This window comes from Anopheles cruzii, chromosome 3, assembly GCF_943734635.1.
Source record: "Anopheles cruzii chromosome 3, idAnoCruzAS_RS32_06, whole genome shotgun sequence".
In the NCBI taxonomy this organism is placed as follows: domain Eukaryota; kingdom Metazoa; phylum Arthropoda; class Insecta; order Diptera; family Culicidae; genus Anopheles; species Anopheles cruzii.
The window spans coordinates 86282253-86303325 of record NC_069145.1 but is presented as its reverse complement, the minus strand read 5'-3'; the positions used below and the strand labels follow the sequence as shown (position 1 = coordinate 86303325).

The 21073-nt window shown below is 55.3% G+C and overlaps 4 protein-coding genes across 5 annotated transcripts; 2 read left to right on the top strand and 2 right to left on the bottom strand.

Annotated features, from left to right (window-relative positions):
- Positions 1-126: 126 nt before the first annotated feature.
- Positions 127-6837, bottom strand: LOC128275079 (ubiquitin conjugation factor E4 B). Its single transcript, XM_053013462.1, has 6 exons — positions 6701-6837; positions 2894-5553; positions 2656-2827; positions 2024-2136; positions 1086-1954; positions 127-1008 (listed from the first exon to the last, which is right to left on the bottom strand). Exons 1-6 carry the CDS (start codon positions 6719-6721, stop codon positions 941-943), a joined length of 3903 nt encoding a protein of 1300 aa, XP_052869422.1. The 5' UTR covers positions 6722-6837; the 3' UTR covers positions 127-940.
- Positions 6838-7727: 890 nt separating this feature from the next.
- LOC128274972 (mitochondrial import receptor subunit TOM40 homolog 1) lies at positions 7728-9702 on the top strand. The gene is made up of 4 exons (XM_053013326.1): positions 7728-8082; positions 8218-8480; positions 8547-8776; positions 8838-9702. The coding sequence occupies exons 1-4, from the start codon at positions 7902-7904 to the stop codon at positions 9163-9165; spliced, it is 1002 nt and encodes a 333-aa protein (XP_052869286.1). The 5' UTR covers positions 7728-7901; the 3' UTR covers positions 9166-9702.
- A 265-nt stretch (positions 9703-9967) lies between these two features.
- Positions 9968-11157, bottom strand: LOC128274971 (MOB kinase activator-like 3). The gene is made up of 2 exons (XM_053013325.1): positions 10165-11157; positions 9968-10097 (listed from the first exon to the last, which is right to left on the bottom strand). Exons 1-2 carry the CDS (start codon positions 10699-10701, stop codon positions 9978-9980), a joined length of 657 nt encoding a protein of 218 aa, XP_052869285.1. The 5' UTR covers positions 10702-11157; the 3' UTR covers positions 9968-9977.
- A 1070-nt stretch (positions 11158-12227) lies between these two features.
- Positions 12228-20444, top strand: LOC128274689 (serine/threonine-protein kinase Tor). Of its 2 annotated transcripts, XM_053012960.1 has the most exons (7): positions 12228-12441; positions 12744-13491; positions 13534-14158; positions 14240-17776; positions 17828-18733; positions 18799-19620; positions 19693-20444. In XM_053012960.1, the coding sequence occupies exons 1-7, from the start codon at positions 12228-12230 to the stop codon at positions 20434-20436; spliced, it is 7596 nt and encodes a 2531-aa protein (XP_052868920.1). In that variant the 3' UTR covers positions 20437-20444. The 2 variants fall into 2 exon arrangements, with proteins under 2 accessions (XP_052868920.1, XP_052868919.1); XM_053012959.1 differs by having other exon boundaries at positions 12744-14158.
- Positions 20445-21073: the final 629 nt, after the last annotated feature.

The following is a 21073-nucleotide window of genomic DNA, read 5'->3' as shown; positions in this document are numbered from 1 at the left end:
CAGCCGTGGATGACAATGTGAGGAGGTAACGCAATGATTTTCTCACACTTTTTGAAATTATTACTTCATTTTGTTGCCAAACACAAACGAAAATAAGGACACACTTTGGGGGGTTGAGTTGTTTAAGCCTATCGTGTTTATTCAAAGCCCTTTTTTCATTTGTCACATAACTGTTCCTTTTTTTTCTACGATGCGCGCGCCGTTGCTGGCAAGAGCTGCCAAAGGGAGCCAAACTTCGGCAGAAAATGAAGAAACACCGTAATATACCCCATACACTGACCCCCCTGGAACAATCCGGGTTCGCAGCAGCAAGAAGGGAGAGCGCAGTTTAGCATGACAATAGAATCTAAAAACCGTTCATATGTGTTGTTACGCTCTACATCTATTTGGTTGTGTTATAAATATTCCTATGCCTACTACTATATATTTGCAGATACCATGCGCCACCGTATTACAGTTTTCGTATATTTGCAACCCAAATCCGAGCCGTGATAAAGTATCGGGTGGTGGTGGTGGAGTGGATGGATAGACAAAAAATCTCTTAATCTCGGAGCAAGCTCCGTGCCAGTGGGGACAGTATCGCCGCTTCCATGCGGCGGGGTCCGTGTCTCGTTTTAAACGGAACGGCCCCCCTTTTGGGAGTGGATACAAATTTTGAGCAAACTAAAAGAGAGATTGCTGTTGACAACCGACGATTGCACGTGATAACCCGAAATTCCTCTTCACGATCTCCGCCGTATAAACACACACACACACATTCACATAGAACGGACACTTTAAACACACACAAACAATTTCTATCAAGAGAGTTATCCACGGGGAGGGTGGTCACAGAGAGAAAGAGAGAGAGATAAAGATTAAATGTAACGGGAAGTGCGTCGCAAGAAGGTTTGATGATATACAGAGTTCCGCTCGATCCGCTCGATCCGGGAGTGCGCATTTAACTAGACTTTTTCTGCGCCCGATAGTCCTTGATCCACTGCTGGATGCGCTCCTTCAGTTCCGTTGCTGTGAAAGAGAGAAAGAGGGGAACAGGTCCGTTCAAAGAGTGTTCCAGTTTACGACCTCACGGTGGGGCCACTAACCGGGTATTAGCATATCTTCCGTCAGGGGCTGCCGATTGAACGGGTCGGTGCTGCTGTTGAGCAGATGCCGTGTAATGATCGCCCGGTCCATCACCGTACCGGACGGCAGCACGACCGGATCGGTCATGAGCGTGTCCATCAGCGGGTCCTTAAAGTCATCCGGTGCTTCGGCAAACTCGTCCGCGTTCTCCTGATTCCGGACGTAGATTTCGGACGCCTTCTCGATGAGCTTCCGAAACTCGTCCACCTGACCACGCGTCCGGATGCCAATCCGTTCGACGCGCTTGGCCGCATCCTCGAAGAAGTGCTTCTCGAACGAACGCTCGTCACCCGCCAGTGCGGCCGCAAACTCGTCGCACGCCAAATGCAGATAGATGTCCACGAGCTGGCCGAGTAGCCGCCGCGGTTCCCAGCCGTACTTGTGCGGGTGCCGGACGCGCAAATCGTTGCACTTGGGGCCGCACAGCTGGTGCAGATTGTAGTTCAGCATCGAGCTGAGCCGATCGATCAGCTCCGGGCGCAGGAACGGTTCCTTGATGTCCTTCGTCATGTAGTGGAACATGTCGACCGTTTCGCGCGCCAGCGTCAGGTACGACCGGCACTGCCGCTCGTCCTGGGCCAGCTGCCGCTGGCGGTTCTGCTGCACCTCCGGCGTCAGGGCGCTCCACGCTGCCTCGTCCAGCGTCAGCACCTGCGTCTCGTGGATGCGCTTGAGGTACTCCAAGCACTCGTCCAGCAGGTAGGTCGTGTCGTTGAGGAAGAAATTGACAAACTTCACAAACTGCTTGCCACCTTTCGACTCATTCACGATCGCCTGCCGGTGCACGGCGCTGTCCCACAGCCCTTTGAACAGATGGCTTATATGATACCTGCGGGAAAAGCGGGGGGCCACTCGTGTTAGGCACTTTTGTACAAGTAGGTTCTGCCGGATCCTCTACCTTATTGTAAACTTGTCGTAAAATTCAGTACTCTGCCCCGTCGTTTCGATGTCGGTATAAAACTTCATAAGTGCACTTACTAACGCAGTCTGAGCGAGTTCGTGGTTGATTATCTGTGTGGTGATGAAGAGGGGAGACGACCGTCGGTTATTTAATTTAATTTATTAATAACTAGCGTTCGCCGTCAGGCTAGACACGGAATCTTAATACTAAAACATTAACAATAGGAGAGGACGGCTTACGTGTAACAGAGTGAAAGAGCGGGAAGATGATGGATGCAAAGAAACCACCACAGAAGGTGAGGAAATCCCGCGACTCAGATCAAACGGACGGAAAGGAGTTGACGAGGGCGACACGGAACACGGATGGAAAGGACGGTGAAAGTCAACCAGGTGGTTGAACACTAGGTTGAAGCTACGGAGGCACCGTAGGAAGTGATCCGTAGATCCGTGACAGTAGAACGGACAGTAGAACGGAGTACGGGCCAAAAGACCAGGATCGTCGAATCTACCCATCAGAAGGCCCCCTATGAACAAGTTTTGAGCCATTGTACGCCTTACTTCGAGTGACGTCAGACCTAGCACCTAGAGTTAGGGTGGCCACCAGTGTTAATGGAGGCCACCATCACTTGCCTGCAGATACAGCCGCTGCGAGGTGGTCTGTATCGTGGGGGACGTCACGAACAGGACCTCTATCAGTTTGGCAGTGATGTACGGGTTCTTGATCAGATGCGGTGCGCACACGAGCGTCAGGATCCAGGTGATGATCGAGTTGTCCACATAATCGATCACACTTATGCTGTGTCTGTGGAGAGAGAGAAGGACTCTGTAGAATGGGCAATGGGAGTTGGGGCGGCCACCGAATACGTACTGCATGCAGAAGAGGATAAAGTCGGCAATGTCCTCAATGTACCACTCGGGCAGGGCGGAAAAGTTGTCGTTGGCCACCAGCGTCGACGGGTGCTGCCGGTTCACGAACAGCCCCTCGATCGGCCGGTTCTCGATCTGGTACAGCATGTACTCGCAGACGGACGAATAGAACTGCATGCAGGCACCGAGCACGTTCGGGTCGATGATGGCAATGTCGCAGCTGAGCTTCGCCTTCGACAGCTTGTTGATCTGGTTGTTGCACCGATCGCGCATCTGCTTGTTGCGCCGCGCCAGCAGCGTGTTTTCCCACTGCGCCATCGTCGCGTTCAGTTCGTCCACCATCCGCTGCAGTTCCTTCGTGGCCCGCAGCAGCTTGTTGTACCGCTGGATCGCCGGGATGATGCCGAGGTGGTGCGCGTGCAGCGTCAGGAACCAGCAGTGCGTAACGAACTTGAGCGGTTCCCACTTTTTGCCCGCCTGCAGCTTCTCGAGCCAGTCGGAATATTCCTGAGACGAGAACTTGAGCTTTGTTTCGTCCTCCACGTCCACCAAACTGTCCGGGTGGTGCGGATACAACGGTTCGATGCGCCCCAAATTGATCTTGACCGAGAGCAGCTGCAGCACGGACATAAAGTTCAGCATGAACCCGTCCTTTGCCAGAAACCGATCGTCCGCATTGTACTGGATGCGCTTGGCGTTCGATTTCAGTATCTCCGCGATGTAGTTCACTATATCGGCCCGGCTGTCCTGGTTAGTGAGCAGCACCAGGAACACCGAGTGCAGCACCTTCCGGGTGCTACTGAGGATCGCATGGAACGAGCTGGCCAGCGTACGATCGCACACGTTCTCCGCAAAGTGATGCGTCGCAAACTTGGGATTCTCGTCCAGCAGCACCGACAGCGACAGGAACGGGGCCAGGAAGGACACCTTCGAGATCTCGCGGGCCAAATATTTGTCCGGCGTAAACGACGGCAGAAAGATTTCGTGCCGCACGATCAACTGACAGATCGGGTGCGCATTGTCAACGCGCGCCTCGATCAGCTCCTTCAGCCGGTTGAGCGGATCCGAGACGATGTTTTCGTTGCAGATCGCGTTCTGCATGTCCACGTACAGATCGTCCAGCACGGCGCGGAAGATCACCGTAAAGTCTTCCTCGTTCGGCGAGGCGCGGCTCTCGGCCATTAGGTTGGTGAGAAAATCGGACGACAGCTTGTTCTTGTACATCAGCGTGAGCAGCGGAGACTTTTCCAGCAGCGTGCTTTTGTTGCCGACCGCCGCCGTCTTGCCGCTACTGCCGGTGGCACCACTTTCACCGGCGCCGCCGCCCTGTTGCCAGCAAAAGCTTTGGAAGGCATTCTTGAGCACCAGTATCGCGTACCGGAGCGTCTGCTGGCGTACCGCGGCCACCACGGCCGGGAGCGTCTCGGCGAGGTACATCTTTTTGCTCTTCTTGATCTTGGTGTAGCTGTACAGTTCCTCGTTGGCCCGCCAATAGCACCCGGTCAGATAGTCGAGGGCCGCAACCCGATTGTTGGCGAACGCTTTCATCGATGGCTTCGAGGAACAAAACGCAGGCCCTGGCGCAGGCGCTCCCTGCTCGTCCTGGTCAACGTCCATCGGCGTACTGCGGCCACCGACAGCCGGTGGAGGGGCCACGACGACCACTTCGTCGATCGGTTTCACCTTCTTGCTCGGTATCGAGCTCCAGCTGTCGGAAAGGCGCCCACTGGTTCCACCGCCACCGCCACCACTGACGCTGTCACCGTCCCAACAGCTGGCCGATTCAATCAGCTTGCCGTAGTACATGCCCTTGATCACTTCGGTCATCACTTCGGCACCGAACTCGCCGAATCGCTGCGCCGTCAGCATTTCCAGTGCATTATCGAGCACGGCGGGTTCGATCGTAAACCGTGACTCGGAACACCGGCCACCCTTTCCGTTGATCTTCATGATGCGCAGCATAATGTGCAGCAGCTCTTCCCGGGCGGCCGTCTCTGTTCCCGCGCCACCGCCGGCAGTCTGCTCTCCCATTTGGCACTCTGTAAGGTTGGCGTCTACCGTGGCGTGCTGCTGCTGCTGTTGCTGTTGCTGCTGTTCGTTGTCCTGCTGCGTTGCCGGGCAACCACCGGCGTGCGACTCGGAAGAGGATCGCTTCTTGTACGCCCAAGAGTTGGGAGGCGGAGCCTGTGCCTGTGTCTGCGCCTGCTGTGCGGTTGCAATCGGTTTCTTGCGAGCCGCCAGCACAATCGAGCTCGTTTTCGTGTCCAGCTTCTGATGCCGCGGCACTGCGGCCACTTGCTGCGACTGTTCGGCCACCTCGTCGAAGCCCAGCATTAGCGAGGCTTCGATTTTGTCCGGCAGTATCAAAGCAGTACCCTGATCGGTGGCGTTGCTGCTACTCTCGGGGCTGCTGCTGCCGACCTGCTCGTCGCCATGGACACCACCGCCGCCGGTGGATTCGTCCCTGGTAACCGCTGTCGTCGTCGCCGCCACCTCAGTTGCAGCTGAACTTTCGGTGGTGATGCAACCCACTGTTGTCGCTGGTGCTGCATTATTGCTGCCCACTGCCACCTCTGGGACACTCTGCTGGGCGGCCGTGGCCGCCGCTGACACATTTCGGTTGTTTTTGGCCTCAAGTTTTCGTAATCTCCGCGACCGTATCTTTGGTGGATATGAAACAGAGAAAAAAGAGTACATGATTAAAACAATTTTTCACAAGCAGCCGAAACCGAAAGCGGTGCGGCGGATGCGAAGCACTGTCTGCTGAGTTGAGGAGCATGTTTCAACAATGGCCACTAATTAATATTGAAGAAACGCAATCGCCCAACGCACGCCCATTGCTTTGGCTCTTGCTGTTTTTCTCTCACAAAATAATTCTGTCACGTTGCACAGTAGGCTGTCACCTCGTAACGAAGGTTTTAAAGAAAAACCCCACTTTGCAGCAATTCACTTTATTTTCCCCGGCGATAAGAAGCTTCTCGATCGGCGGCAGGGAATAAGTAGGCCATTTCCTGAATCTGTCACACCGCCAACGTGATCTTTGTTCCCGCGGCAGCGAAAAACCTTGGCAACGCATTTTCTCTCCCTACGGCGCCGCACTCTTGTGCACGAAGGACACCGCACCGAGCAACGCATCTCATCACTGGGTGCGCTTTTCCATTATCCGCGGTTGCCGCGGTTTGGTCAGATCGGATTATGGATCGGATTAGCATAAAGAAAACCGTTCCCACGACGGAGAAACCAGGTATCGCGCGCGCGTCGCGAAGTTTACTGTTTTTTTTGTTATTATTTTTGGACCAGCTTTATCGCAACATCGCCATTCGGCGGACACACATGACGACGACGGCGAAGAAGGCTCTCTCTTGGGTTTGGTAGAGTAGTCTTTTTTCTGTTTCGGTAATGCTCGGTAGAGCGGTGGTGGTGGTAAAGCGTAAGCAGCCGAATGGTTTGGTGTTAGTAGGCTCTTACGACTGCACTGTGTGTACTCTGAGATTTCTTGTTGGCATTAATGAGTGATCGGGTTCTTTGTTTCCGGTTTGGTGCTGCTACTGTTTCCATGCACACTTAGCCTACTTATGTTGTATCGAAACACAACGATTAACAATCTTTCGAGAAGTTGCTCCACGGTTCGGGAGGCCATTTCGTCTGCCGTTGCAGCAGACATTGGGTTCACGCACAAGGACAATGGATGATGACCATGAGAACGCACTCTGTTCACTCTCCACCGAGCGAATCGAGTCATGTGGTTTTTCAGGAACAAAACTATTCACCAAGACGTGTCCGCCGCGAACTACAGCGCATTACCTACCTCCTCAGGTGTTAGTTCCATCGTTGTGTAGGCCTATTGCCCCTGTATCGCGTTCGCGGTTGTTGGATAATGTTTTCTTTTTCACGATCGTAAATTTTTCACTTGTGGAAAATAGGCTATTTTTTGTCACCGTTCACTGGCTTCCCTGGTGCTTCCTGTTAATCGATGTCGACACTGCCAACAGCGCACACACAACACGACGTCGTGGCGACAGCGGAGAAAATGGAAAACTACCACCAAAGTGTTGCTAGTGTTCCTGCAGGCTCAATCGATTGACGACACGTTAGCTTGGCGTTGCCAAAAGATGCAACAAACCCTACAGCCCAACGCTGTGCTGAGCCACCATTGTCCGAGAGAGAGAGGGCCAATTGGTGTGTTCGTACGTAAGAATTGATTTCACTTTTCTGCCACGGTCACTTTGTTGCGCTCGTTCGACGACGAAGCTTCTAGCTGTCGATTCCTAAACCCCCAAACACTTTAATCTCTATATCACTGAAACCAACCCCCTCAAACGGGTGGACAAAGTTCGCTCGGTTCACTCGGTTCGTAGTGTTTCGGGAATCTATGTCCGCGCGCGGAAGTCTCTCTTTTATTTCGTAGTACGCGAATTATGTCTAGTCACTAAAAACAGACCTCTTCCTTTTTCCTTTGCGATGCGACCAAAGTGACAGATGGTTCAAATTTGATTTCTACTAGTCTGTATTTACTGACCATTTGACCAACTAACTGACTTTCGAACCTGACTTTGACTCTGACCTGACCTGAACCTAACCCGTTTAACTCAACCCTGCGTGCTGCTCGAACCCGAATTGTTTCATCGACCCAAAAACGGTTCAGGATGTTTTGGATCGTGGAATCAATATTCTTTTAACGCCGTCACAATTAAGCGTGTAATGAAAAAGAAAAATTCACGACCGCGAAATCGGTGCCAAGGGGTGTGTTGAAAGGAGTAACCAGATGTCGGACTGCATCTGTCAAACAAAGGGCCTTTTTGACGTTTCACCGCACGTTTGCGTGCTACGAGTTTGTGGTGCGGTTTGCTGCTGCTGCCGTTTTGCGTGATAAAACCGTGCGCGTTCACAAGTTTTGTGGCACGAAACTCCATCACGCTTATCGCCGTGCTACTTCCACCGTAGATCACAGCAGCAGCCGCTGTCACACCGTACGACGGATCGTTAGATTATTCAGCCGGTTCAGCATCATGGGAAACGTGTTGGCCTCCTCGAAGCCGATCGCTGGTCCCGGCGGGCTGCCTCCACCGATGCCGACAGAAGCGCTCCCCACCCCAAGCGATGGCATCAAACCGACGGAGCGGACGGCGGACGAATCCAAAGCTCTGCCCAATCCGGGTACCATGGAAGATCTGCACAAAAAATGCAAGGGTACGTTGGTGCGCCGTGGCCACCGTGACCGGCACGAAACTGGTGCAATTGGGGAGGGTGTATTGCATAACCACCCCGAATAGTGTGACAGTTGAGTTTACATGGTTCATGTTTTTTCGCATCATGGTTACCTAGATGTAATGCCGGTGAACTTTGAGGGCGCCAAGCTGATCATCAACAAGGGCCTGAGCAACCACTTTCAGGTTTCGCATACCATAAATCTGAATTCCTCGAATACCAGCGGCTACCGTTTTGGCGCGATGTACGTCGGAACGAATCAGCTCTCCCCAACCGAAGCATTCCCGGTGGTACTGGGCGACATTGACCCGACCGGTAACCTGAACGCTAACATCATCCACCAGGTGACGCCGCAGGTCCGGTGCAAATTTGCTTCACAGGTTAGTTCCGCGACGTTGGGCCATAACTGTGTCCAAACAATTTAAATGCCATGGCTTTACTTTTAGATACAAAGCAGTAAAGTGACGGCCGCACAATTGACGACAGATTTTAAGGGATCCAACTACACGACCTCCCTAACGGTAGGCAATCCCAATCTTATTAATAACTCCGGTGTTGTGGTGGCACACTACCTGCAAGCCGTAACGAACCAGCTATCGATGGGTGGTGAGTTTGCGTACCAGTACGGCCCAGCCGTTCCTGGTGGCCAGATTGCCCTAATGTCGGCCGCCGCAAGGTAAGTTTCGGGCGCCAAACGGGCGGACACAGGTCACTTAACCATACGTTTATCTTTGAAGATACGCCACCGATCTGTTCACGTGGTCGGGCACGGTCGGTGCGGCCGGCGTGCACCTCTGCTACTACCAGCGTGCAAGCGAGCAGCTTCAGATTGGTGCGGAAGTTGAGACGAGCTTCCGGATGCAAGAAGCCGTCGCCACCATCGGCTACCAAGTTGACCTGCCAAAGTCGGATCTAGTGTTCCGCGGAATGGTGGACAGCAACTGGACGGTAGGGGCCGTGCTGGAGAAGAAACTGCAGCCACTGCCGTTCACGTTTGCCCTCAGTGGCATTCTGAACCACACCAAAAACCAGTTCCGGCTCGGATGTGGACTGATCGTTGGTTAGATCGCGTCACCCAGATGCACTCTAGAGACAGATGAGAAAGAGAATGGTAGAGCAAGCGTTGCAAGCGATTAAAGTAAGCTAAGCATTTCCTCGGAATTTAAACATTCTTAGAGCGGGCGATGCAGAGCGATGGAGCAGAGCAAGCCGTGAAGTGGTGAACCCTGCGTGTGCAACACCTAGTAACTGCAGACAGCGAAACTTAAAGTTCAGTGCGGAAACACAGCAATACCCCCCCTGTAAAGCAAAGCGAAGTAAAAAAGGATGTACACACGCCGCGATGTTGTAGCTAAAGAGTTGTAGTTACACAGAGAGTTTATTGTGGCCACGTTTATGATTGTGTTTCAATCGGTTCGTGCGGTTTCTTGTCTCGTTTGCCTGGTTGCTATGGAAATGTGTTCTCTGCCTGCGCCAGCGTGTGCCAGTCGTGACGGCGAGAGTTTCCGTTTTCACGCGCGCATCGTCGTCGTATCCTATAGTAGTTGAGTAAAGCTAAGTTTTTTTTGTTTACCCCTCTCAAACAGTCCTTTTTATTAAAATTCTTATAAATCATTACAGATATTATTGTGGTTAGCTTCTGGTTTGCAGCGGCCCCGCGCCCTTTCCGCGCGCTACCCGTTTCATGTGCCCCCCGCGCGCCTGGCGATGTTTGTACAGTGTGTTTGTTGATTTTTGGTTGTTTGTTCAACGCTCAACGTGTTGTTGTGGTGGTCATCCCGCGTTCGTTGCGCTCCGCATCGTGCTGGAGGGTGTTTACTTTTGTCTTCATGGGCCTAGAGGCCACCCCTCTTATGGTCCTCCGCATCGCACCACGACTAGTCTTTGCACATCTGAGCAGTCATGACCGCCAGCGGTTCGAGTTCTTTCGCTGACATCAGCTCGAACTCGGTCACGAAGTAGTAGAAATGTTTGAAGCAGGTATTTACGTGCGCCTCCTAGAACGGGGGTCAACGGGTTGGTTGGACGAATGGAATCGATCATCTGGTCATCCGCGACACTTACCGCGCCAATACTGAAGATGCGATCGAAGTGATGGATGTACACGTGCACAAACACCCGGAACAGCCGGGTCAGGATCTTCTTGCAGAGCATTGGAAACGATCGCGGAAATGGCACATCGGTCGAGACGGGGAAGAGCGTTTCGGTGTTGATCTGATTTTCGACCCAATCCATCAGCAGCTCAATGTAGCGCGGTGCCGGCAGTTGGATCGGTTTTTTGTACGTTCCACCGTCGGCCCACAGGTACTCGTACTTGGAGCCGCCGCTCATCGTCGGACACGACGTTTCGTTGCAGTACTCCGAAATGGTGCCGTAGATGAGATTGATTCGGTTGAAAAAATCGACCACATGCACCGCCAGCCAATCGTTCATGTTTTCCCCGGGCGGCAATTTGACCACCTCCTTCAGATTGATGCCGGACTGCAGGCTTGCGTTGGCATGCTTGTGCAGCGAGTACCGGATCGTGCCCTGTGTGAAGCGTTTTTTCGGTCGGAAGGTTTTCTCCCGCTGGAAGAACTCGAGAAATCCGTGCAGTGCCATGGTTTCGATTCGTCGATGAATGATATTGTCGAACCGATGCTCTCCTAATCGTCGAGAAATTGCGTCACCGTACGCCGCCGCCGCGAAACTACCTCACTGAGCGCGCGCCGTCGTCCAATGCGAGGTGATCCGGTTTAAGCGCTAGTATGATTTCCTTTTTTGGGCTCCATTCTGTCTGGCAGATTGCCCACACTCCTCCCCCACCGCGGGGGTGGGTTCAACACGAACCGAGACCTCTAAACGCGATTATCCATTCCGATTCGGCTTGAAACGGAAGCCTTATCAGTTCTTTAAACCACCCGTTTTAAAACGCTGCTCGGCGCCCGCTGTGGACCGCTCTTGTGTAACGCGACAGGGAGCCGCCTGTGGCCGGGGAGGCACGATGCGAAACTTATTCTGTTCGGAGCGCCAAACAAACAAAGTGGGGCATAGTTTTTTCTTGTTTCACGCACAACAAAGTTTCCCAGAGGAAGGGAAGGGACAAGAACTGTCAAGATAACTGACGTCATTGCACCTGGTTACAGGGTGCTTCAGAACATTCCGTGCAACGTCGGTTCTTGTTGGAGAATCTTTTTACTCTAACCTTGATAGCAAGGATCATCGTAGTCACCTTCGTATTCAGTGTCAATTTTTATTTCTGACTTATTTGTTCGTTTTCCACCTTTCCACCGTTTTTCACCAATCACTTAAGCGTATTTTATAATAAAAATATATTTAAAATATTTTATCTGCGGTCGCGCTCACAAACTCGCCCGGCGCTCCCGAGTGACGTTTCTGCGTTCGCCCGGCGCTCCCGCGGCGATGTTTCTGGTTGACAGCATTAACCGTTATAAACATCGCGTTCTCAACATTCTGTTTACCGGAAATTCTTCCCAGACCTGGCTACAAACCAGTCTTTTTCTTCTGGCATCATTTTCAATGCCATCAATCAGTATTTCCTAAAAATGCGTTCAACTCAACCAATTTCAGCCGAGTAAGTCAATTCGGTTTCAAAAACATCGCAAACTCGACACTGTCAGTTTGGCGGTGTTTTGTCCTTTCCTGTCAGCAGACCGTACGCCGCTGCGTCAAAGAAGGAACGTTGCATGACTAGCCCAGTGAAAATTCCGTTATTTACGCCCGTTTAGGAGTTTTGTAACGGTAAAAAACTGTGTAACCGAACTGCGAGAAGTGCCGGTACCAGTCTAAGATAGAGGACATTGTATTAATTGTGTCATAGTACCGAAATCGAGCTTTTCTGTGCGCGCTTGAGGAGAAGGGGTGGAACAATCTGCGATGACACCATCGTTTCCTGCGGCGTATCTCGTTTGACAGAGGCGGCGATGTTTTAGGCGCTGACGGAACTGTCATGCGCAGTTCCGGCGTCTGCATGTGTGTGTGATATTTGTTTTGCTGCTCGAAGTGTTTTTGTTGTTGGCCTGGCGCCGGTCCAGGCCGGGCCGGGCCATCGGGGGTTTGTTTTGAACGGGGCGATGCGAAGGAAAACATAGGCCACCACCCGAATCCGCGAGGGGATCGCTTTTAAAATGTCGATGCTGAAGGTGCAACAGTTTGTGAACGGGCTCCGGTCCCGGAACAAGGATGTGCAGAATCGTGCCATCCAGGAGCTGTCGCTGTACGTGAAGACGGAGCTCCGCGAAACGCCCGACGATATGTTCTTCGAGGATTTGAATCACAACATTTTCGAAATGCTCAGCAGCACCGACAACAACGAGAAACGGGGCGGAATCTTGGCCATTGGTGAGTGCGATATTTGAAAGATCTGTCGTCGGTGCGAGAAAGCACGGCCCCGGAGGGTGCGCGATTGGTTTGACTAATAAGTGCACCAGTTCCGCGAGGTTCTGGCATTTCGCATGTATTAGCTCTAGATTTTCCACAGTTATCCAAGTAACCTGAGGCGATGATCTTGTAAATGATAGCTGTTATACTGAGCCTTATGCGGTTTCACATTAAATCTGTTCGTACTTAGACATGCATGGCTTAACGGCCTGCGATCTTCCACCACCAGTACGAGGATCTACATCTCGTTTTTTTTCCCACAGATTGTCTCATCACCGGGGACGTGGTGAACACGACAAACAAAATATCGCGCTATTCGAATAATCTGCGCAATTTGCTCCCGCTAAGCGATGTGTGCGTGATGGAGCTGGCAGCGAAGGTGCTGGTAAAGCTGGCCCTCCTGCCCGGCTCGAACGGGGCCAGTTCGTTCGAGTTCGACATCCGGCGGGCGTTCGAGTGGCTCACGGAGGATAGGGTCGAAAACAAGCGCCAGGCGGCGGTGCTGGTGCTCCGCGAGCTTGCCGTTGCCATGCCAACGTTTTTCTACCAGCAAGTGGGCAGCTTCTTTGATCACATTTTCGTCGCCATCAAGGATCCGAAGGCCGTCATCCGGGAGGGCGCCGGTCAGGCGCTGCGCGTCGTACTGATACTGACCTCGCACCGGGAGGGCACCAAGCAGAGCAACAACACGCAGTGGCACATGATCTGTTACGATCAGGCGTTCGAGTGTCTGCCGGATGCGTCGGTGCGCGATAAGCACATCAACCGGGACGATCGCATCCACGGTTCGTTGATTGTGTTCAACGAAATCCTGCGCTGTTCGCACGCCGCCTGGGAGAAGCGCTTCATGCAGCTGGACAGCTTGAACGTGGACCGGAAACCGATCCGCCGGTCAGCGGCGACGGGGGACAACGAAGGTGGGCCGGGCTTTTTCCCCCGCATTCGGGTGCCGTTTCTGGAGAAGTTTGGCAGCGGTGGCCACGGCGGTCAGTCGGTTAGTTACAGTTCGCGGTACTACGACGTGGTGACGGACTGGAAGTGCCTACGGCAGAGCAACGGCATCCAGGAGTCCGCGCTGTACCGTGCGTTGGTCAAGGAACGGTACGACACCATCTGCCAAACGGTGCTCGATCAGCGGAGCTCCAAATCACCGTACGTCACGCAGATACTGCTGGTCATCTTCCCACGGTTGGCCGCGTTCAATCGGGAGGAGTTTGTGCGGTTGCATTTGCGCACGGTCGTGAAGTATCTGCTGACGCTGCTGCGCAGCAAAGAGAAGGAGCGCCACGCGGCCTTCATCTCGCTCGGGTACATTGCCGTCGCGGTCGAGCGGGAGATGGAACCGTACATGAAGAGCATCATGGAGCTGATCGGCAGCGCACTGCCACCGAAGGACACACCGAGCAAGCGGAAGACGACGCCCGTCGATCCGTCCGTGTTCGTGTGCGTCATGCTGCTTGGCCACGCGCTCAAGTCGGGCATTACGCACGAGGTGCAGGAAATCATTGGCCCCATGCTGAGCACGGGCCTCAGCGCCGCGCTCATCGTCTGCCTGCGGGAGCTGTGCGAGTGTGTGCCGCAGGTGCAGCCGGAAGTGACGGCCGGACTGCTCAAGATCCTCTCGTACGTGCTGATGAACCGGCCGCTGCCGCAGTTTATCGTACCCAAGTCCCAGTCCGTCGTATCGCCCGCGTTCCTCAGTAGTCTCGAGCAGCAACAGCAGCAACAGCAACAGCAGCAACAACAGCTGCAGCAACAGCAGCAGCAGCAACAGCAAGTCCACGACACGGGCACCATCGTGCTGGCGCTGCAGACTCTGGGCACGTTTTCGTTCGAAGGCTGCAGCCTACTGCCATTCGTGCAGCGCTGTGCCGATCACTTTCTGAACAGCGAACAGCAGGAGGTACGCATCGAAGCAGTCCACACGTGCACGTTGCTACTGAAGTTGGCGCTGGAAGCGGCCGACAGCAGCGACGTGTCGGAGACGCTCACCCAAACGCTCAGCTCGGTGCTGGAGAAGATCCTGATGGTCGGCATTACGGACGTGGATCCGATCGTGCGGCTGCGGGTGCTAAAATCGCTCGACGAGAGCTTCGACACGCAGCTGGCCCAACCGTGGATTCTGAACTCGCTGCTCGTTACGATGCACGACGAGGTGTTTGAAATCCGCGAGCTGGCCATCATCATTATCGGGCGCCTGTCGGCGATCAATCCGGCGTACGTAATGCCGAGCCTGCGCAAGACCATGGTGCAGCTGCTGACGGAACTGGAACACTCGGGTGTCAGCCGGAACAAGGAGCAAAGTGCACGGATGCTCGATCACCTGATCGTCAGCACGCCCCGGTTGGTGGCTTCGTACATGCGCCCGATCCTCACGATCCTCGTGCCGAAGCTAACCGAGGCCGAACCGAACCCGAGCGTGGTGTTGAACGTGCTGCGAGCGATCGGTGACCTGGCGGAGGTGATCGGTGGCCATCACGTGTTGCGCAAGTGGTCCGATGAGTTGCTGGAGATGCTACTCGATATGCTGAGCGATGCGGGATCGACGGAGAAGCGTGCGGTAGCCCTGTGGACACTTGGGCAGCTAGTCAGTGCGACGGGGCAAGTGGTCGAGCCGTACAATAAGTACCCGAACTTGATCGACATACTGATCAACTTCCTCAAAACGGAGCAACAGCTTTACGTCCGACGGGAAACGATCCACGTGCTGGGGTTGCTCGGGGCGCTCGATCCGTACAAACACAAGATGAACCGGGGACTGATCGATAGCCAGACGAGCGCCAACATCCTGATCTCCGTGCCCGACTCGAAGACGGACGACAGCACGGACATGTCGACGTCGGAGATGCTGATCAACATGGGCACGCAGCTGGACGAGTACTATCCGGCGGTGGTCATATCGACGCTGATGAAAATTCTGCGCGATCCCACCCTCTCGAGCCACCACCTGAGCGTGGTGCAGGCGATCACGTTCACGTTTACGAGCCTCGGCATCAAGGGCGTCCCGTACCTGGCCCAGGTGTTGCCCTGTTTGTTGAACAACATCGAAACGGCCGAAATGAGCCTGAAGGAGTATCTGTTCCAGCAACTCTCGACCCTGATCTCGATCGTGAAGCAGCACATCATCGGGTTCATGAACGAGATCTTTGTGCTGATCAAAAAGTTCTGGACCACGGGCCCCGGTGGTTTGCCGGCCGGTGGCGGTGGTGGTGGTGGTGGTGCGTCCACGGTGACGGCCGCCTCGCTGCAGCCGACGATCATCAATCTGGTGGAGAAGATCGCCATGGCGCTGGGCTGTGAGTTTAAGGTGTACCTTCCGCAGTTGATGCCACAAATTCTGCGTGTCCTGCTTCACGACACGTCCAAAGATCGGGCCGTCACCGTGAAGCTACTGGGGGCGATGCGCAACTTTGGCAACAACCTGGACGACTACCTGCACCTAATCATCCCCGCGATCGTGAAACTGTTCGAACCGATCGACATTCCGCTGAACGTGTCGATCACGGCCCTGCAAACGATCAACTACCTGGCGGAGGTGCTCGACTTTACGGACTTTTCGTCCCGCATCGTACACCCGTTGGTGCGCGTCCTGGACAACTTCCCCGAGCTACGGCCGGTCGCCGTGACGACCCTCTGCTCGATCATGATTCAGCTCGGGCGCAAGTACCTGGTGTTTGTGCCGCTCGTGAACCGGGTCATGATCCGGCACAAGATCCCGTCGCTCGAGTACGCGAAGCTGCTGACGAAGCTGCAGAACAACAGCACGCTCGCGCTCGACGACGAGTTCCGCATCCGGCAGGCACGGAACCGGAACCGTGAGATTTCGCTACCGAGCGACAGCACGATCGCCAAGTTCCCGGTCTCGATGACCGATCTGGAGATGATGTTCAAGGCGAACCGGCGCGTCTCGAAGGACGACTGGCTCGAGTGGTTGCGCCGGCTCAGCATCATCCTGCTGAAGGAGTCCAAAAATCCGGCCCTCCGATCGTGCGCCACGCTCGCCCAAAACTACCCGCAGCTGCTGAAGGACCTCTTTAACGCGGCCTTCGTGTCGTGCTGGTCCGATCTTTCGGACGAGATGAAGCACGAGCTGGCGCACAGCCTAACGCAGGCCCTGACGGTGCAGGATCTGCCGGAGATCACGCAGACCGTCCTGAATCTGGCCGAGTTTATGGAGCACTGCGAAAGCTACCCGCTCAAGATCGACTCGAAGATCCTGGGCGAGCGGGCCATGGAGTGCCGGGCGTACGCGAAGGCCCTCCACTACAAGGAGGACGAGTTCCACCAGACGAAGGAGCACCAGCAGTCGCTGTTCGAATCGCTGATCCTGATCAACAACAAGCTGCAGCAGAAGGAAGCGGCCGAGGGCCTGCTCGAGTACGCCGATCGGTTGCGGGCGGGCGCCGACGAGATGAAGGTCCAGGTGCGGTGGTACGAAAAGCTGCACAGCTGGGAACAGGCGCGCCACCTGTACGCCGAGAAGCTGCGCACGAACCCGAACGATCTCGAGTCGCGGCTAGGTGAGATGCGCTGTCTCGAGGCGCTCGGCGAATGGTCCGAGTTGAATGCGGTCACCTCGCGCCAGTGGGATGCGCTGGGGGGCGAAGGGCAAAGCAAGGCCGGCCGGCTGGCCGCTGCGGCCGCCTGGGGGCTGCAGGATTGGGAAGGGATGCACCGTTTTGTGCGCTGCATACCGGAGGACACACAGGACGGAGCATTCTATCGGGCGGTGCTGGCCGTGCGGAACGAGCAGTACGAGTTGGCCCAGAGCTTGATCGATTCGACGCGCGATCTGCTGGACACGGAGCTGACGGCGATGGCGGGCGAATCGTACGAGCGGGCGTACGGGGCCATGGTGTGCGTGCAGATGCTGGCCGAGCTGGAGGAGGTCATCCAGTACAATGTGATCCCGGAGCGGCGCGAAACGATCAAATCGATGTGGTGGGACCGGCTACTCGGTGGCCAGCGGTTGGTCGAAGACTGGCAGCGCATCATCCAGGTGCACTCGCTGGTCCTCTCGCCGAAGGAGGACATCCGGACGTGGCTCAAGTTTGCGTCCCTCTGTCGGAAGAACGGTTCGCTGAAGCTGTCCGAGAAGACGCTCGTCATGCTGCTCGAGTACGATCCGATGCAGAACCTGGCCGATCCGCTGCCAATCGACAAACCGCACGTAACGTTCGCGTACACCAAGCACCTGCATATGGCGGGGCACGTGAAGGAGGCGTACGAGCACCTGAACCGCTTCGTGAGCTCGTTCAACACGCAAACGTTCTGCGTCGCTGGCGGCGGGGCACCGGCCAGTAGCACCGCCGTCCCTGCAGTCGCCGTCCCCGTTGTCGGGGGCCAGGAAGAGGTGAAGGACGAGAACCGGCGCTTGTTGGCCCGCTGCTTCCTGAAGCTCGGCATGTGGCAGCAGAGCGCAGCGGGGGGTGGTGGCCTGAAGGACAATGCGATCAACGCGATACTGATGTGTTACGGGCGCGCCACCAAACACGATCCGACCTGGTACAAGGCGTGGCACAACTGGGCGTACATGAACTTTGAGGTGGTGCAGGCCAAGAAGCAGCAGGAGGAGTTCACCAAAGCACCGGGCAGTGCGGCCGAGCGCGCCATGCTCAAGCACTACGCCGTCCCCGCCGTCCGCGGGTTCTTTCAGTCGATCAACCTCTCGCAGGGGAACTCACTGCAGGACACGCTGCGCCTGCTGACGCTCTGGTTCGACCACGCGCAGTACGAGGAGGTCCACGAGGCGCTGGTCGAGGGAATGCGTATGATCGACAAGAACACCTGGCTGCAGGTGATCCCGCAGCTGATCGCGCGCATCGATACGCCGCGCAATCTGGTTGGCCAGCTGATACACTACCTGCTGACGGAGATCGGCAAAACGCACCCGCAAGCGCTGGTGTACCCGCTGACGGTGGCCTCCAAGTCGGCGCCCGGCACGCGGAAGCAGGCGGCCAACAAGATCCTGAGTGCTATGTGCGAACACTCGCCAACGCTCGTCGCCCAGGTGCTGCTGATCAGCGAGGAGCTGATCCGCGTTGCGATCCTGTGGCATGAGCAGTGGCACGAAGGGCTGGAGGAAGCGTCACGGCTGTACTTTGGCGAGCACAACGTGCCGGGTATGTTTGCCACGCTCGAGCCCCTGCACGCCATGCTCCAGCGGGGTCCGCAGACGCTCAAGGAATCGTCCTTCAATCAGGCGTACGGCCGTGACCTGAACGAGGCTCAGGAATGGTGTAAACACTACAAGGTAAGGACACTCGAAGCTGTTCATTGCACTGTTCTATTCTAACGTTTCCGCACCTCCTCCCGCAGCACTCACGGAACATCCGCGACCTGAACCAGGCCTGGGATCTGTACTATCACGTGTTCCGGCGCATCTCCCGCCAGCTGGTGCAGCTGACGTCGCTCGAGCTGCAGTACGTCAGCCCGAAGCTGCTGGCGTGCCGTGACCTCGAGTTGGCCGTCCCGGGGAGCTACACCCCGGGCCAGAAGCTGATCTGCATCTCCAGCATCCAGACGAACCTGTCGATCATCAGTTCGAAGCAGCGACCCCGCAAACTGTGCATCCGCGGGTCGAACGGCAAAGATTACATGTTCCTGCTGAAGGGTCACGAAGATTTGCGCCAGGACGAGCGCGTAATGCAGCTGTTTGGGCTGGTCAACACGCTGCTGCTGAACGATCGGGATACGTTCCGGCGCAACCTTACGATCCAGCGGTACGCCGTGATCCCGCTCAGCACCAACTCGGGCCTGATCGGGTGGGTGCCGCACTGTGACACGTTGCACAAGCTGATCCGCGACTACCGGGACTCGAAGAAAACGATGCTTAACATCGAGCACCGCATTATGCTGCGGATGGCCCCGGACTATGACCATCTGGCGGTGATGCAGAAGGTCGAGGTGTTTGAGCATGCGCTCGAGCAGACGAAGGGTGACGATCTGGCCAAGCTGCTGTGGCTCAAGAGTCCCTCGTCAGAGGTGTGGTTCGATCGGCGTACCAACTACATCCGCTCGCTGGCCGTCATGTCGATGGTCGGCTACATTCTGGGGCTCGGCGACCGGCACCCGTCCAACCTGATGTTGGACCGGTTGAGTGGCAAAATACTGCACATCGACTTTGGTGACTGCTTCGAGGTAGGCGACGGCGCCACACCACCGGTTGAACCGGTTCGTTGCTAAGCACTTTCTATCGCTCTCTCTCTGTAGGTTGCTATGACGCGTGAAAAGTTCCCGGAAAAAATTCCCTTCCGTTTGACGCGGATGCTGATCAACGCGATGGAGGTGACCGGCATCGAGGGCACGTACCGGAGGACGTGCGAAAGTGTGATGAACGTGCTGCGCCGGAACAAGGACAGTCTGATGGCCGTGCTGGAGGCGTTCGTGTACGATCCGCTGCTGAACTGGCGCCTGCTGGAGGCGGATCGGTTGCGGCGCTCGAAGAATGCCACCACCGACATCGAGGGTACGTCCGGTAGCATCGACGAGGACACGCCGCTCAGCTACAACGTGAGGCGCGATGCGCGCATGAACGAGCTAAACTTGGGGATGCTTGCCAAGGGTCCGGTCAACGCACTGGTGCCCGCCGCTGCGGGCGACAGTGGCATCGGGAGGAGCGGGGCCAATCTTCCCAACCCGGCCAGTTCCACCGGTACCGGCGCCGGGAATGCTCCTGCCACCGGTGGTGGTGGCGGTGGCGTTGCTGCCAATGCTGGTGCTGCTAGTGGGGATGTGCCGGATGGTAACTTTGCGGCGCTCCAGCAGAACCCGGTCGATGTGACGAACAAGAAGGCGCGAGTCATCGTGGACCGCGTGAAGGACAAGCTGACGGGTAAAGACTTTGGGAAGCCCGAGCCGGTCCCCGTCAACCGGCAGATCGATCTGCTCATTCAGCAGGCGACCAACAACGAAAACCTGTGCCAGTGCTACATCGGATGGTGTCCGTTTTGGTGAACTGTCACCCCCCCAAACCCCCCCCCCCTCCCCCCCAAACCTCACTTACACGTGCTGTTAATAGTTATAGTTTCCCGCTTGCTTTAATCGCGCGTGCGGTTACAGCGATCGCCACAAGAGGGCGCGGCCGCCAGACGAGAGCACGCTCGGTCCAGGTGTGGAGTATAAACGCCCGCGGATCGACCGTTCTCCAGAGACCGAAGGCCACGACCGGGGCAACGGCCTGAAAGTTCTGGCGGCAGAAAATCAACCAGCGCGATTATAAGAGCGGAAGACCCGACCTTAATTAATTTTAAAAGAAGGAAATTTTGTCAAATTCTGTTCCCTGTTGGCGACAGTGACCGTTCATTGTTGCTTTAGCTAGATGGCACATCCTTTCAGTGCTTTCAGTGCAAAAATGTCAGTGCTTTTGTCAAATCGTATATGAACAGGCACCGGCACATAAACGATTTGACGTTAGAGAGTAATGTTTAGAAGGAGACGATCGCCAACCTTGCGTTATGGGCGAATGTATGATATAAATTTGCGTATAATATAACCAGAAACCAAAGCGTGAGAGTTTAAAATTTCCTTATTATTACAAATATTACAGATATTTAGAAAACACAGCATCTTCAGCTCAGCAGAAAAACTTCCA

What these genes read in the sequence shown, in the direction of transcription:
- LOC128275079 (XM_053013462.1), bottom strand. Translation starts at nt 6,721, where the DNA reads ATGGAACTAACACCTGAGGAG. An exon ending in TACGACAAGTTTACAATAAG is followed by an intron (nt 1,955 to 2,023) that starts GTAGAGGATCCG and finishes CTTTTCCCGCAG; the next exon opens with GTATCATATAAGCCATCTGT. An exon ending in GGAAGATATGCTAATACCCG is followed by an intron (nt 1,009 to 1,085) that starts GTTAGTGGCCCC and finishes TCTCTTTCACAG; the next exon opens with CAACGGAACTGAAGGAGCGC.
- LOC128274972 (XM_053013326.1), top strand. Translation starts at nt 7,902, where the DNA reads ATGGGAAACGTGTTGGCCTCCTCGAAGCCGATCGCTGGTCCCGGCGGG. An exon ending in GGTGCAAATTTGCTTCACAG is followed by an intron (nt 8,481 to 8,546) that starts GTTAGTTCCGCG and finishes CTTTACTTTTAG; the next exon opens with ATACAAAGCAGTAAAGTGAC. An exon ending in CTAATGTCGGCCGCCGCAAG is followed by an intron (nt 8,777 to 8,837) that starts GTAAGTTTCGGG and finishes TTATCTTTGAAG; the next exon opens with ATACGCCACCGATCTGTTCA.
- LOC128274971 (XM_053013325.1), bottom strand. Translation starts at nt 10,701, where the DNA reads ATGGCACTGCACGGATTTCTCGAGTTCTTCCAGCGGGAGAAAACCTTC. An exon ending in GCATCTTCAGTATTGGCGCG is followed by an intron (nt 10,098 to 10,164) that starts GTAAGTGTCGCG and finishes CCCCCGTTCTAG; the next exon opens with GAGGCGCACGTAAATACCTG.
- LOC128274689 (XM_053012959.1), top strand. Translation starts at nt 12,228, where the DNA reads ATGTCGATGCTGAAGGTGCAACAGTTTGTGAACGGGCTCCGGTCCCGG. An exon ending in TCGCTGGCGGCGGGGCACCG is followed by an intron (nt 17,777 to 17,827) that starts GCCAGTAGCACC and finishes GTCGGGGGCCAG; the next exon opens with GAAGAGGTGAAGGACGAGAA. An exon ending in AATGGTGTAAACACTACAAG is followed by an intron (nt 18,734 to 18,798) that starts GTAAGGACACTC and finishes CTCCTCCCGCAG; the next exon opens with CACTCACGGAACATCCGCGA.